The sequence below is a fragment of the Rhipicephalus sanguineus genome, chromosome 11 (genome assembly GCF_013339695.2).
Source record: "Rhipicephalus sanguineus isolate Rsan-2018 chromosome 11, BIME_Rsan_1.4, whole genome shotgun sequence".
In the NCBI taxonomy this organism is placed as follows: domain Eukaryota; kingdom Metazoa; phylum Arthropoda; class Arachnida; order Ixodida; family Ixodidae; genus Rhipicephalus; species Rhipicephalus sanguineus.
Window position 1 is genome coordinate 32,258,091 of NC_051186.1, and position 16,204 is coordinate 32,274,294.

General features: G+C 46.9%; 1 protein-coding gene across 4 annotated transcripts in view; it reads left to right on the forward strand.

Annotated features, from left to right (window-relative positions):
- The window catches only part of LOC119373452 (calcium-independent protein kinase C), a 60,003-nt gene that overhangs the window by 31,729 nt on the left and 12,070 nt on the right, over positions 1-16,204 (forward strand). For all 4 annotated transcript variants that reach the window (XM_037643475.2, XM_037643476.2, XM_037643478.2 and 1 more), the window contains 6 exons: positions 1,916-2,115; positions 4,072-4,245; positions 6,916-7,070; positions 9,612-9,750; positions 11,227-11,415; positions 12,753-12,899. In XM_037643475.2, coding sequence (XP_037499403.1) covers positions 1,916-2,115; positions 4,072-4,245; positions 6,916-7,070; positions 9,612-9,750; positions 11,227-11,415; positions 12,753-12,899 — 1,004 coding nt within the window. The remainder of the gene's footprint in view (positions 1-1,915; positions 2,116-4,071; positions 4,246-6,915; positions 7,071-9,611; positions 9,751-11,226; positions 11,416-12,752; positions 12,900-16,204) is intronic.

Sequence of the window (16,204 nt, forward strand, 5' to 3'; positions counted from 1 at the left end):
ATCACACCCCGGTATTGCGGCAAAGCTGCCTTTCAAGCTACGTTACGGTCGAACTTTGCCAAGACAAAACGTCCTATTGGAAGTGGTTCCTAGATTTTCAATATGCTTCACCTCATCACACCCCGGTATTGCGGCAAAGCTGTCTTTCAAGCGCTGCTGCGGTCGCAAATGTATTAACTTAAGAAAACGCTGGTTCCAACATGGAAATGAAAGATGTGGCAGAGGTTGGGGCTCAATTAATGCTGTTTTGGACCTGAAATTTGGGCAGGAAGTCCGAAAAATTGGACCAAAATTTGCTACCAAAATTTCAGATGTTCTTATATATCGACGTCTACGCGGAAGATTTGGAGCTCCGTACTTGAAGCACACCCTTGTCCGCCACATCAGTTGGGCTTCCACAGAAGTTGAAAGAGGAGGAGAGGCTGAGGAAATGGTATCTTTGCCTATCACATGTAAAGTGTTGTCGGCAACACTTTGGTTGCACCAAATCATGTGCATAAATAGAATTCAGCCTCTACATTGCCTCATTCTTGATAAGACAACTATGAAACACCACCCCACCAGTGCTTCATCAACCTAGCGAAAAGAAACACTTTCATGTTGCTATCTCATAAGAATATGCTTAGGAATCTTCTCTAACTTTTTTTCTGCAATTTCGCTTCGAAGTATTCGAAAAATATTCTAGAAATATTCGAGAAATGTTAGAAAAATATTCGATTCGATTCGCACTCACACTTCAATATTCGAATTCGCTTCGCACCCAAAATTTTGCTATTCGCACAGCTCTACTAAAAAGGTTTTCCTTGTCTAAAATACGTGCAGTAGGATTTCTGTAAACAGAACCTGAAAGGATCGAAGAAAATATGCTGAACAGGAGTTTTGTTTACCGAGAAAGGCATGTAGAGGTGCAGCACCCAAATACCATCAACAAGCCCATGCTGCTGTCTTATTGCCTCATACATCTTGTATAACCAGCAGTTTTTTGCGTTCCCTAACTTCGGGTGTGCAAGACTAATGGTACATTCGGCTAGTCGCTACTGCATGCTGACTCGGCTCCGAGACGGGGACGGTACTTGTGTTCTTTTCTTTTTATTATCTGTCGTTTATAGCGGAGCTCTAAAGGTGTTAGTTCTGAGAGCGCTAGACAATGAGACAAGAACATACAATACATTGTGGGGTCTGAGCGATAAAACGCCCCCGCTCTCGGAACACACGGACACGGTTCACGCGGTCGTGCAACAAACGTGGGGGTTTATTAAACACTTTTTTACATATATGGCGAGCTCGCCGGCCGAATTAGTAACACGTAACACGCTAACAATGAATACTGGAAAACATATCACACACTCAAGACAATATAAGACATGCAATACACCATAACATAAGACATACAATAAGACAACATAATACAATACAAATGCGGCGCCGCAGATGCACGACTCACCACGAGGGCCCGAGGGAAGCGAGCCGTGGTACCGTCCCCCACGGACCCACTGTGGCTGTCGCCCATCCGCGCGCGCTGCCACACCCCAAAAAGAGAGTCACTGCCGTCTCTATGCGGCGGCCTAAATTCTCCGCGGCGGCGATGCCGGCGCCACGGCGCTAAACTCGGGTTACAGTCAGCGCATCCCTGACCTTGCACGAACGTCTCCGCTTACGCACAGAGCACGTGCATGCAAACACAGCGGCCACGCCTAAGCTACGGCAGTCGCCTTTACAGGGGTGATATAGCACCCCCACAACATGCGTCTATGCATTGTATGTTCTTGTCTCGTCGTGTTATGCCCTCAGAATCGACAGTGAAATATACCAACAGGCTCAGTCGTCAATGCCTCTAAAAATGGGCCTTTTGGGTGAATAAATGAAGAAGGGAGATGGAACTTGTGCTTGAGCATTGTTGCATCCCGGTTTGCAGGCATGAGCTTTGGGGCGTACGACATGCTGGCACTGACCGACTCGTACGGCCAGCTGTCGCTTCAAGTGCCAGACACGGGCGGCGAGCCTGTCGAGAAATTCTCTCCCACACCGAGCAGCCGCGACAGCCGGCGGCCGCGCAAGTTTGGGTTGGAGGACTTCCTCTTCATCAAGGTGCTCGGAAAGGGCAGCTTCGGAAAGGTGCGCTCCCCAAGCCATGGTTTTCACTTTGCTGCACTGCTGCATTCAGTTCTCTTATAATTGTTATCATCGCAACTTTTCATCTTTATTCCGAAAGTCTCAGGGTCGAATCCCAACCGCCGTGGCCACATTTCGAAGGAGGCGAAATGCTTCAGGCCTGCGTACTTAGATTTAGGTGCACGCTAAAGAACCCCAGGTGGTCGAAATTTCCGAAGCTTTCCACTAAGGCGTCCCTCATATAATCATATCATGGTGTTGTGATGTAAAACACCAACAATAATTGTTATGTAACATCATTTTTTGTAATGCCTAAGCATCAGAAGCCTCACTTTGAGTGAAAAGCATGGGTAAAGTATGCATGAGTCGTCCATCTGCAATAGCAGTGCCGCCTGACATAATAATGATCTAAACGTGAGACAAATAAAATGATCAAACTATACAAAATAAGAGGGAACTAATGATAATAACAAATTTAAGAAGGTAAGACTTCAGAGAAGGTGTGCCCTGAAAAGTCAAGCATGAAAGCCCATTACTGTAACCATTATAATATGAACACAAGCATCATCAGGATTAATAGAACACACTTAAAAAATTAACGTGGGAGAGCTAGCTCATCGACAAGCTAGCGCATCGCATTTTCATTTGGCCACAGATATAAGCACCACCAGCCCGACTATGCGTCGGCATCTCGTTCTGCGACTATTTTCGCAATGCTTCGCCCGCCACATCACCATACAGCAGGTCTCTTTAAACAAACATGCTACGCATCTGCACACACACAGCAAGAGCTGGAAGGAACTTCACCTAATGCTGTAGTTGTCCCCACTTTAAGGTGACATTACCATAGGAGCACCCACAGCAAGTCTTGTTCTTGCAGCTCTGTAACGACGACACCCATTGCCGCGATTTAGCGCACGTATGTGGGAAAGCCTAACATCAAGAGACATGAAAGTCATGCTTGGAAGACGCCATTTAAATGCACATATATACCCCATAATTTGGACAGAGGGAGGGGGGGGTGAACAGTGCTGCTGTATCTCAGTTGGTAGAGCATCGGACGTGTTATTCGAAGGTCGCAGGTTCGGTCACTGCCAGCGGCAAGCTATCTTTTTGTCCACTTTACTTTCTTCACATTTGCATCATAATTACTACAAATAACATCCCCTATACATTCCTTGGCTTTCTTGTCTCTTAGTTCTAATTAATGTTGTGTCTAGCAAAGAAAAACGAGCCCTTAAAATTCCCCTTCTTTCGTTCATGCTTGGAAGACGTGATGTAAAGGAATGAGTGTCTCGAACTGGCTGGCTGATGTTTCGATAGGTTGGCCTGTCATCGTTGAAGGCATAGAGTTTCCTACAATACTTACTAGAGGGAACTCTGGTGCTAGTGTCTATGGGAGCTGCAATGCATCGCGCTTCAGCCAGCATGGGAATCATGGGTAGTACACGGATCTGTCTAAACTTCGTTCTTTTGGCTCCGTTTGGCTCCGCGTCGCCTGCATCCGCTTTGTCGCAAAACGAAGTTCAGCAAAAATCAGCAGTTTCACTTCACCACTTTAACTTCTTTAGGTTCACCGATTCAAATCTGGTCACGAAGTTCATAACGATCCATTCTTTTATCCGAAAGAAAACCAAAACATAGCAATAAACAAAGCCACAAGTGCATTCGAAGCCCATAAGCACGAAGACTAGGCAAATCCGTGTACTACCCATCATTCCCATGGTGGCTGAACGATCGCAGCGCCAGAGTTCCCTCTAGGTCATTTTAGGAAACTCTATGGTTGAAGGTACCTGGTCATCTTTGGCATCATAGTTTTGAAAGGGTTAGGCAGTGACATCATGTCATGTGGTGTCACTGTCGTAATGTAACGTCGCCGACTGATAACACGTCTTTGTAGGTGCTAGCACAGTTTGGCCGGTTTGTGCTTGAGGCGCGCTGCAACTTCTTCTCGCCCAGGTCATGCTAGCCGAACGCAAAGGCACAGAAGAAGTGTATGCCGTGAAAGTGCTCAAGAAGGATGTCATCCTGCAAGACGACGACGTTGACTGCACCATGACGGAGAAGCGCATACTGACGCTGTCCGCCAAGCACCCGTTCCTCACAGCCCTCCACTGCTGCTTTCAGACCGAGGTGGGTTCCCCGTTTCCTGGAGTAGCACGACTCCTGTGTCTCAATGCACAACTGATGGTGCAGAAGATACTATGTTGATCATTAACCTCTCAGGGTGTCAGCCTTCACAGGAAATAGGAATCGGTATAACACGAAAGTGAAACGTGTCTTCACAGAAGTACTTCTTATTGTGTAGTGATATATGAGAGCTTGTACAATGTCTATTCGTGTTTGGCAGCTATAGCACCGTTTGACGTGGATGCACCCATGTTGACAGCATGTCTCTATCGCGACGACTAACGCCCATGATCATGATTAAACTGTTGTGGTAGCTGACGGTGTGAACATATATTTGGACACAGCGAATCGTGAATCCCGCGTAAGGATGATATCAACAAGCTCATAATCAACACTGGTACCAGGTATGCACTTCTTCAAAGCGTCGTCAATTAAGGGGAGAAACGGCACGGTGTGCGCTTTCTAGTAATGGGTAGCCGACGCCTGTGCTCATGCATACATAACACGCACTGCGCTTCAGCAACACGGGAGGTAGAGGTTCGTAGCCTGAGCCGCAAACGCGTGCGTCCCGCTGGCCTATGTCTCGCAGGCGCTGCTCTCGCTCCACCAAGGCACGACATTCGCCCGTCGAAATCGCGTCCTTTCTGCAACGCATACTGCAGCAGTTTTGCTAGTCGGTGCTCTCGCAATTGAAGCAGTCGGCGGCGGAGAAATCCCGTTGGTGCACGTGGAAGATGCACTACTCCGATGAGCCGACGCACGCTAACACGAAGCCAAAGGCAAAGAACGTAACTGCGTCAAGGGTGCCTCGGCGACGCCAGCGCGGCCACTCTACCTCTCTGGTATCGAGACGCTTTAACCATGACCTCAGATATCGCGTGCAATCGCGGAGTGAGCGCTAGTGTCGATCGTGAAGTATTACTTCTTTTCACCTCTCACAGACGGCGGCACCGCCCCGCTCCGCCCGCCGCGAAAGAGAATGTGTGAAAGATATAAGGCGCGTTCGCGCCGTGCCTAGCATCTTTCGAGATGGCTTAGTGGGTAGCGCGTCGGGCGCTTGCCGTCGCGGCCGCAACGTCGTGGGTTCGATTCCCAGGGGGGTATGTTTTTCTTGGTGTTTTTTTTCTTTCTCACCCGTTGGTGTCCATTCTATCAACGTCATATCCGTGACGGATGTACTTGGTGGACCCCGGCATAAAACACTTTCGTGTTAAAAAAAAAAAAATATATCACAGGCCTCGGTACTCTCAACCAGTGATTTTGAAATAACTGTTGTATGCAGGAATATCTCACTTGTGCAACGGGAACTGCACTTTGTTTAAGCATCGAAGGACTGTTCAGCAAGAAAACTACAAAAACTGGGCTGTTTTTTTTTCCTTCGTGATCTTATTCCTTTAATAGCCAATCAAAGAACGCGACATGTTCAGAACTGACCTATTAAACATGCTACTCAGGGGCTCTATGTGTATGATAGGAGTAAAGCCTGTACCATGAAAAGACAGCAAAGTCTTAGAAATTTTGTTCTCCAGTGTATTGCAAAATAGTTGTACATTGTGCAAATAAAGAAAAGAACACTAGCACTTTGAAAGGCATTATGCATTGATACGTAAAAGCTAGAGATGCAAAGTTGGAATGCTACTAAGCACCTTTCCTCTTTCTTCATGGTTGTAGTAGCATGGCATTGAAGATTAACAATGTGCTCGATTGGGCTGGTTGGTGTTGCATGGTAGAAGAAGGATAAAAACAGCGCTAAACACGGGACGAGAACGTGTATGTGTCTTCTTCTCGTCCCGTGTTTAGCGCTGCTTTTATTCTTCGTCTACCATTGAAGATTAAGGAATGACAATGTTGATTAATGCAGTCGCTGAGGAAAACACTGAAGTAATGATATTTGTAGATGCCTTGCTTTTGATTATCGGCGCTGAAGTACTGGCTGGAAGGCTCCTGAATTGTTGGTGTTTATCCTATATTATTTTACTGCTTATGTTGAATTCCAATGGCAGAGTCGGAGCAGCCGATGGACTCCGCGAGCGAGCACTCGACTCTGGCGTAGAGCGACGCCTCCAAATCCGCGATTGGAACACAATCCGCGCCGCCGGAGCAAGCATGGGAGCAAGAAGGAAGCGGAAGTGCTTGAGTTGCCCAGAATACCTTGCGTGTAGTTATTCCATTCTGCTAATTCCGCTGTCGAATTCCCGCTCGTACGCGGCAGTTTCAGCGTCGCTGTCACTATCCGATGAATTGCTCGTGCAGGAACTGGAGTTTTCTGACTCGGAGCTGTCGCTATCGATCAGCGGAAGCAATGCCGCACGATTTGCCCAGACGCCCATGTTGTCCGCCATTACTGTCAAAACACGCGACAGCGGCAGCGCCCCCAAGCAGGCAAACGTGTTAAAGGAAGTACGTCAGGCCGAGTTCCGGTCGACTCCGTCGATTTTGGCGGAGCAACTTTTCCTGCTCCACGGAAGTGACTCCCGCTCTGAATCCACTCTGACTCTCCCATTGGAACGCTTGACTCCCGCCCTCACTCTGCCATTGGAACACACTTGCTCTAAAAGGAGCAGAAAAACTTGCTCCGACTCCGCCATTGGAATTCAACATTAGTAAACCCGCAGTGTATTGCACAGTCTTGACGTGAAGCCGCTCATTTCATTCATCCTTCTTCTGTGCCAGGATCGGTTGTTCTTCGTCATGGAGTACGTCAACGGCGGTGACCTGATGTTCCAGATTCAGAAGGCGAGGAAGTTTGACGAGCCGCGAGCACGATTCTATGCAGCCGAGGTGACGCTAGCCCTCATGTTTCTACATCAGTACGGAGTCATTTATAGGTGAGCCACCACATTTTCTTTTTTATACTTGGCGTGGTGTCTCTATGACGAAGGGTATATTCCAATTTTGGCCAGCATTGCAGATGTGTATGCTGAATGCTTAGAAAACAGCATCGAGCCCCAGTTCGAGTAATGGAACGCAACTGCATGATGTCTGCGCTAGGTGGTGCCACCTCACGTTTACAAGAGAAAGTTGAGGAAAACGAACAGAATCGTTACTTCTTTAACTTTTTTTCGTGTTTGAATCTGAAAAGCTGGAAGTAGCCTACATAAAGCAAGTAAGAAAGCATTTACATTTAGGCAGACGACTATACCGGTGAGATCCCAGCCTTCCACTCAGCAGCCATCTTGTCTGGACAGCAAAGTAGCCTGCATCGTATTTGTCTCCGATACTGTCTTCACGAAGCCATTTGGCCGGCTACGTGAGAATCAAAATGAGACTTAAAGGGGTACTGACACAATATTTTGCTGCCGAGATAGCCTGCGGGATCGATTCCGGTGAACATGCATATATCATCTGCAAAATACCAACAGCGAATATAGCTTGGAAGTTATTTTAAATGAATTTTGAAGTTTGCGTGAGCGATTGACATTCTCGCGCTACTGACACTCTTAAAGGGGACCCTTGAGGACCCTCGGGGACCCCCTGCTTCTGTCACGTGACCACGCTGCAACAAGTTATGATGACTTCATAGCTGCCATGTTTTTTTGCCGCGTTTGCTCCAGCAGCCTACTTCTCGGTGGCTGCTCGCGAACCGTGCGGAAGTGCGTCACAGTTCTGTGTGCTGACGTGCTGGAGCGCTCCACCCGCTAGGTGGGGATAGTTGCACCTGGAGGCTTGTTATTTTTGAAACCGAAACTGACACTGGTCGGTAATGAGGAGACTATAATTAATTATCTGTCGTGCGCTGCAGCAAACGATGCACCGCGTTATGACTAACAGGCCTCCAGCAACACATTGCAGCAAAAAAACGCAAGGCCAAAATTTTTGTCAGTACCCCTTTAAAGGGTTACTGACACGATAACTTTCAGGGGTACCGACGATAACGTTGTTTTTTTTTTGTGTGTCAAATGAAAAGCCAAGCCCTCAAGAGCCTAGAAAATGTACTGGCAAGCATGAGTGCACCCTGAAAAATTAATTACAACATGTTTTTTAAAGCAAGTTTTGGTTCCTAGTGTACCCTGACGTCACGACACAGTATGAGCTTCTCATCACGTACTCACGCAAGATATCGTGACGTTTCTATGGCCGTTTCGCTCTTGGCTCTGTTGGTAACGCACAGGTGGCCATTTTGAATATTTTGGTGGCTGATGTCATCACATATAGCCATACTGGTGCATGAAGCCACCAGAACTGGCATTGTAGCCTGACGTCATGCTAGTGTCAATGTCAGAAGGTGCGCCATGCGAAAATGGACTTTACTGTCAAACTAAAATATCTGATCTGCATTTACTGAGCTTGTGGGGATTGAGGCTTGCCCGTCGCCATTGCGCTGGTTTTCGCCTATTTCTGCCATCCCCACGTCCGATCATGCCGTTCCCCTCCTCCGCCGTCTTACGGCGCTGGGCGAGCGGGGAGTGACACTAACCTCCCTCTCCCGGCGTCGGACCTCGACGGTGGCGCTGCGCTCGAGTTTCGCGTCTCGCGAGACGTTTCGCGCGGCGGAAGGAGGAGACTCTCTCTGGACCTCGTAGGGTAAGCACGTATTTTCTCTCCCGTCCGTCGGCTCCTTTTTTGGGCTCGCTCGGACGGAAGTCGCTAACGGTGCCTTGCGCCAGCGGCGAGCGCTTACCTTACGTTGTCCTTTTCCGAACGCTAGGCTGAAGAGCGGTGCAGTGCATTCGCGCGTGGTCATACTACGCCGAAACCGTACCTATCGAAGCCAACACGAGCGGAGTTTGCCCTCACTCGAGCGATCGGGCCCTGTGGTCGCGGATCGTTAGAGTACGCAGCATAGTCGCGAGGGACCCGTTATCTCTCAGCGGCGTGTCGCCGTGAGCCCTTTTTGCTCGCGGAGACGTGCTAGCGGCACCCTTTGTGTTGTACTTTCGCCCGTGGCGTGGGGAAGCCTGTTTTGCTTCTCCCGCCGCCTTTGGGAGCGGGTGTTGTACTGCGTTTTGTGGTGTTGCCACAGGCAATAAACTGTTGCGGATCTAGAGAGCAGTACTGTGTACTTGCCGCGTTGCGCTCGGCGCCTTTGCGCTCGAACGTACGTGTGCAGCGGCGCGCTAGTTCACGCGAGGCGACGGCAAACGCGGCCCTGTGGCTCGCTGAGTCCGAACCCACGCTAGTGGCCGTACTCCTGTGAGGTACGTGCACACTACAAGCTTCACATTTGAGTAGAGCCGTCTCTGTATACAGGAGATTTGTAGGGCAGAGTAAACTCTCCTTCAAAAATTCATGTCAGTACCCCTTTAAGACGGCCGCTGTCCGTCTACAGGGAGTATTACAGCCGTAGTAGTACAGGCTGAGGCGTCGTGCTTGTGAGAACGTGTCGACATTTCACCTCCTCACACTGTGATGCTTCGTTCTTCTTGCAGGGATTTGAAACTAGACAACATTCTCTTAGACACTGACGGTCACTGCAAGATAGCAGACTTTGGCATGTGCAAGGAAGGCATCAAGGATGGCGTCACGACGACCACCTTTTGTGGTACACCGGACTACATCGCTCCAGAGGTGCGTGCTGCGTCTTAGAGACCGGCATTGTGAAAAGTCGCTGCACGTGCAAATTTTTTTTTAGATATGGCTGAAAAATAACAGTTCTGAACATTCAGGTCAATCTGGGTGATGCCAACGAGCTTGTAAAACAAGAGTTCACAAAGCAGTCTACACTACTCTGAAGTTTACCAATGTTGCAGCTGCTTACAGCAGTTGGTAACACACTGTAATCTGCAGCAATTGCCCAATTTTTTTTTAGATATGGCTGAAAAATAACAGTTCTGAACATTCAGGTCAGTCTGGGTGATGCCAACGAGCTTGTAAAACAAGAGTTCACAAAGCAGTCTACACTACTCTGAAGTTTACCAATGTTGCAGCTGCTTACAGCAGTTGGTAACACACTGTAATCTGCAGCAATTGCCCAATTTTTTTTTAGATATGGCTGAAAAATAACAGTTCTGAACATTCAGGTCAATCTGGGTGATGCCAACGAGCTTGTAAAACAAGAGTTCACAAAGCAGTCTACACTACTCTGAAGTTTACCAATGTTGCAGCTGCTCACAGCAGTTGGTAACACACTAATCTGCAGCAATTGCCCAATAGTAGTCATAATCCTTCACAGTGGAAGTATGCTTTGACGTTCACTTTTATCAGGGTGTATAGTTGGGTGAATGGTGCATAGCTTAACGAAATATTTGTGGCGCAACTGAAAACAAGGAAGGAAAATGAGAGGAGACAGGATCCTGTCTTCTCACACATGGTCAATGTGTGCAGACACATTCAAGCACACATGGTCAATGCGTGCTTGAATGCAATCCTCTGTGTAGCCAGATGTAGTACTCTTGCATCAATAGCTAGCATTTGTTTCTGCATGCTGATAATGTGTAAATAAACTATTGGTTTGTAAAGCTGTACAGCAGGCTGCATTGAAAGTTTATGGGACGTAGGATCAGAGAAGAAAAAAGAAATTTCATGGGGCCAGAAAGGTGGCCCGGCATTTAAATTGGCTGCCTGCGTGAGTATAGGCAACCAAAATAATGTTGTAATGTTTCACTAGCTGTAAGCGAAAACTGGGCAGGAATTTTAGATGTTTTCGCAGAACCTGCATTTCACGAACTCATCGCATTGACTGTACAGTTGCGCCCAATATGAGTTGCAACATGTGATCCGTTCTCAATGTGGCGCCAACACTACTTAGCTGCACCAACATAGCAAAAATGACTGAATTAGACATGGTTTCAGTTAGTGGTATTCTCCAAACCAATTTAATGTGTGCCAGGTTAACCGTTCCAGCTCGGGGCCCCTTCAACCACGGCCACTGTGTTGCAACTCATATTGAGTGCGGCTGTACATAACAGCGCCATTTCACTTGAACAAATGTCCGGCGTTCGGCGCTATTGTGTCTCCAGCAAGTCATTAGCTTGTTCTTGCCTAGAGGATGTCGAGAAAACAGTGCTTACACTACATCTCCGTTCTCTTCATGTCGTGCTCCAGATCCTGCAAGAGTTGGAGTACGGCCCATCGGTGGACTGGTGGGCACTAGGTGTGCTCATGTACGAAATGATGGCGGGCCAGCCGCCTTTTGAGGCGGACAACGAGGACGACCTCTTTGAGTCGATCCTGCACGACGACGTCCTCTACCCGGTCTGGTTAAGCAAGGAGGCCGTTTCCATACTCAAAGGGGTGCGTGCCTCAACACTGTTCTCTCCTTACTCAACACAGGGCAGTACTGTCCCTGTTTTGTTTCAGGGTTGCTTCAACGAATGTCCGTCAAGAAGGAAAGCATGAGTTCTCTACTTGAAATTGCATAGCGTTTGTGCGAGTTGTTTGAATTAGGGATGGGTGAATAGTAAACTTGAGGTTTGAAACGAATCCGAAACAAATAGTGATTTGGTCGAATAATTTCGAATTGAATAGTTTGAATAGTATATATCATGTATTATAGACAAAGATGAGCATTTTTGTCATGACCTAACTAACTTGCACAATATTTTTATGAATTGGAACTAGGCATGTGCAAATGTCACTTTTGGTTCGAAGTGAAGCGGAAGCAACTTTGAATAGTAGCAAGATTTGAATAGCAGTAGGGTGCAAGTTATAAGTGATAAAATACGCTACGTTTTAAAATTTAATATACTTAGCACATGTATAGCACATATAACGAGCTTTTAAACTTAAGAAAATAATTAATCGAAGTGAAGGCAATATATGCATTTAACTTTAAAGTGTGGCTTCACAGCAGTGCGGATTTCTCCTGGATATGTAGTTTCACAGCGTAGCACTCCCATGTTGCAGTGAAACCATCTTTACAGTGGGGTTACATGCAAGAAAGAAATGTCTATTCTTTCGTTTCGAATACTTCGAAATATTGAATAATCTAAATTTGGGTTGAAGCCAATTTGAATATTATAATTAGTTTGAATATTCGAAGCACTCGAATATTCGCCCATGCCTAGTTTGAATGTGTTCCGATATGGCACAGCTCCAAAACAAACAGGGGCGATTAGATTGGTATTATCGTCAAGCGCAGTGTGCATCTTTGCGTTTTCATCGTCATCTTGTTGCTTGACATTTCACTCAGAAGTTGTTCAGATCTGAAACATTTACTGGGCTGTTTGTAGGCCTGGGCATGTTACTCCAGATATGAAGTGCAAGACGAAGTTATACTAATAGAGAAAGGGCTCACTTGCGAGCTCGACCAACACCTCCCAGTGCATGTAACCGTGACGAGAGCCATAAAAAAATTTCTGAATTTTTCCTCCAGGGCCAACACAGCGGTGAGGAGAGTTAGATTTTGGTGAAGACTCGTGGTGAAGTGAAATTATCTACATCGTTATCCACCATGAAAGTTGCACAAGTATTGCTCAATTGGGAAGAAAACTATGCAAAATGAATTAAATGCTGTGGGGCACAGAGCTGTTACTTCTGTATGAAAGATTGATTGATTGATTGATTGATTGATTGATTGATTGATTGATTGATTGATTGATTGATTGATTGATTGACAATGGGGCTTGCAGTTCATGACCAAGAATCCTGCCAAGCGGTTGGGCTGCGTGGAGTCGCAAGGTGGGGAGCAGGCCATTCTGAGCCACGCCTTCTTCAAGGACATTGACTGGGAAGCCTTGGAGGCCCGCAAAGTCAAGCCGCCCTTCAAGCCCAAGATTGTGAGTACATTGATGCGTGTTGAGATGTCATGCAATCTATACTCGAAGGCAACTTTCTGTGGCAATGTAGTCAAGGCTACAGAGCCGGGCCACACCATTTCGATTGTTTCGCTGTGCAGTCGGAAGTAGTCCCAGAAAAAAATAGTTTGCTGCGTGTAACCTAAGCATTTAAAAAATGTACAGTTCTTATTTTTTAGCCTCAAATTGATCATGCCACTAAATTATTAGCCATGTAATGTGAAACAGCATTACTTTTTCAGATTTTCGGGTTATTTGGTTGCGGCATTCTCCACTGGTGTCGTGTAGGTTCCCTTTAGGAAAAAAAACAAACAAACATGGCCTTCTCTTCAACGGCACCTTTGTCCTATGGTACCTCAGTACTTCCATCGCCGCATAGGATTTTCAAGAAGCTTGAGAACTAAAAGCTGTCAAAATAAACGAAGCAAGTGGTCTGCAACATGCACGCCCAAGTGAGACTCGAAGCAACCAGGACTCTCCGTCGTTTCCGCATTTTGTTCGGTTAGCCAGCTTACTGGCGTAAGCGTGCGTGCTGTTGCACGGCTCAATGTGGAGGTTCCGAGTGGTACCCTGGTTAGAAGCGAATAAAGCGTAGGGAAAGAGTCGCCAATATGCCTGCATGCTCAGTGATCGTGGTTCAACGCACTCAACCACGGAGCACATGCGAAAAAATGAACTGTAGCAAATGCATATCTGTCATACCGAAGCTAAAACCGAAACCAGTTTGTCGGGAATTACTTTGGCGCATTAACACAGAGCAGTTAGCTCCGTTCCTCCTTAGCTTTCAATCCATTGCCCACAGAAAGTTGTCCCCGAGTGTAGGTTGCAATAAGAGAATGGACTGGTGCAATCTATGTTAATTCCTCAAGGCCTGATTGCATTCTGTTCCTACAATCGATTACATATTGCCTACTATGTATCGGAGTGAAAAGTCAAGCCTTTGTGATGGGCTTTAGTTTTTTAAACAAGGTGTGGCAGGCACCTTCACACTACATACTGAAAAGTGCCATCACTTAGCACACAGAGTTTGTAGAATAGACTTAGCACAGGCTTGTCTGTTCTTGTGTCAAGGCAACACACCAATCTCGCATTAAGCGTCACACTTTATATTTGTAGGCAGCAACACGCTACCGTGATGCCAACACAATGGTTGCTTGTTCAATAAGTTGTTATTCTTCAATAACGGTTTCTTGTTACGAAATAGTTACCAGCACATAAAAACGTATCAGCCTAGTGAGCCATCATTGGCAGTGTTCAATTCGGTTTAGTTCATTGCATTTTTTGTTTAAACAGACGAGCTCATTGAGAGATAAAAGATGTAGAAAGCAGTCCCAAAGTGTGAACCTTTGTTGGGACTTTTTCTCACCAACGTATGAGTAAGTACCAACTTAAGCACTGAGGCGTGAAGGCCATTCTCTGCTACTTCAGTCAGATTATTTATTATTTTGTTTTGCCTTAAAGTGTACATTATCAACTAGGCAAACCAATGTGCAAGGGATACCATACCACAGATTCTTACATGCTTCAATTATGTGTGCAAAATAGTGTGAGCATTTGAAAAAAAAAGTCAAAGTTGTCAGTTAATACTAACCCTATACATTCTTGTGCTCTAGTTAACTTGCACTGGCAACTGAGGAAATGAAGTTCGCTTTGAGCACTGCTTAAAATGTGTATACAGTAATCCCTCGTTAACTCGAAGCCGTCAAATCCGGCGAAAATTTCGAGATAAGCGGTATTTCAAGTTAAGCAAAATGCCGAAAATGTTTGCCCAGGTCACTGTAAAAGAAAAGCCAGTGCTGCCAGGAAAAGCTCCACTGCACGAGACAGCTACCGTAGTACAGGCACAAGAATTCGGAGGGAAAAATATTTATTACCGAGGACCAAAAAACAGCGTGATGCTCGCCTGTTTCGTGTTTGCGTTCGAGAAGGGCGTTCTCCAGTTGCTCAACACATCGCATGAGCCGTTGGTCGCCACCGCTGCATTCGACCTTGTTGCGGACCAGGGGCAGCACGTTACGTGTTTCTGTCATCGTAGGCACTTCTCGAGGCTCTTCCTCGTCTGCATAGTCATCTGCATTGTTCACGACCATCTCAACGATATTGGCGTCCGACAGCATTCTGGTAACGAGGAGGTCCGCCTCGTAGAGCGCATACTCCTCATAGGCGATCTCGCCGTCTTCAGTATCGCTCACACAGCCAGTTGCCTTGCGCACTTCATTGCACAGCTCATCACAGCCGCTGAATGCTGCGCCAATGTCTTCGATCGATTCCGGGGCGCGAGAAAACCCTGCATATGCGAAGCAGTTAGCAGTCGTTGTCCGGGAATTTGGACGCTCGAATGCGCTTCTGCTTGCTTGAGAAGCTTTGCTCAAAGCCTTCCAAAACCATTTGTTTGTTCTTAAGCACTGTGGAGAGGGTTGACAAAGGGATGCCGAATTCTTTGGCGATGCACGACTTGCTTCGACCTGCTTTTTCGACTTCCTTGATTAACGCAACTTTTCTCTCCAACGTCAGAGATTTGCACTCCTTTGGGCGGGACATCTTGGTCGATATTCGGAAGCGTCCGTTGCACAGACCACTCACTACTCAGCAAAACTGAACTTGCACTGAACTTGCACAGACCACTCACTACTCAGCAGGGAAAACAAAGAATACCAGCTCCCACATGCAAGGGCTAGGTTGCATAATGAGGATGATGAAGTGGTTCTTGAGGAAAGGAAGAGGGCGCTAATTTCTGTCTGCCTATAAGCGACACGGCTAAGCGCCCTATAAGGGTGGGGGGAAGGGGAAAAGGGAAAGAAGTGATAGATGGTCGGCAAGAACAACGAAGAGGCACGCTGCACACGCCGCCCACCGCGCATAAGTCGCGCGTGGGTGCGCACACGTAATCACTCCCACAGTTGCTGTCCATTGACAAGGCTGATAGGAAACGGTTGCATCCGTGGGAATTTCAAATTCGCCCTTCTCGACCGCGTTCGGCACGTATAGTAAGAGCTAAGCGTTCCCACGGAGCCCTCGTTTCCTGTTGGGAGTGGACTTTGCCTTCTGCCCTCCTGGTCAAGATTTCGAGATATCCGCTGTTCCCTCCGGAAAACGTTTCGAGATAAGAGGGGGCAAATACATAGCACCTATAGGAGGTTAATGCACGGCGAAAAAAAGTTTCGACTTAACCGAGATTTAGAGATATGCGAGTTCGAGTTAACGAGGGTTTACTGTATATTCATTGGGAGAGGCGTTGCTAAGTTACAGTAATATGGAAAAATTAAAGAATCGTTAAGGAAATAACT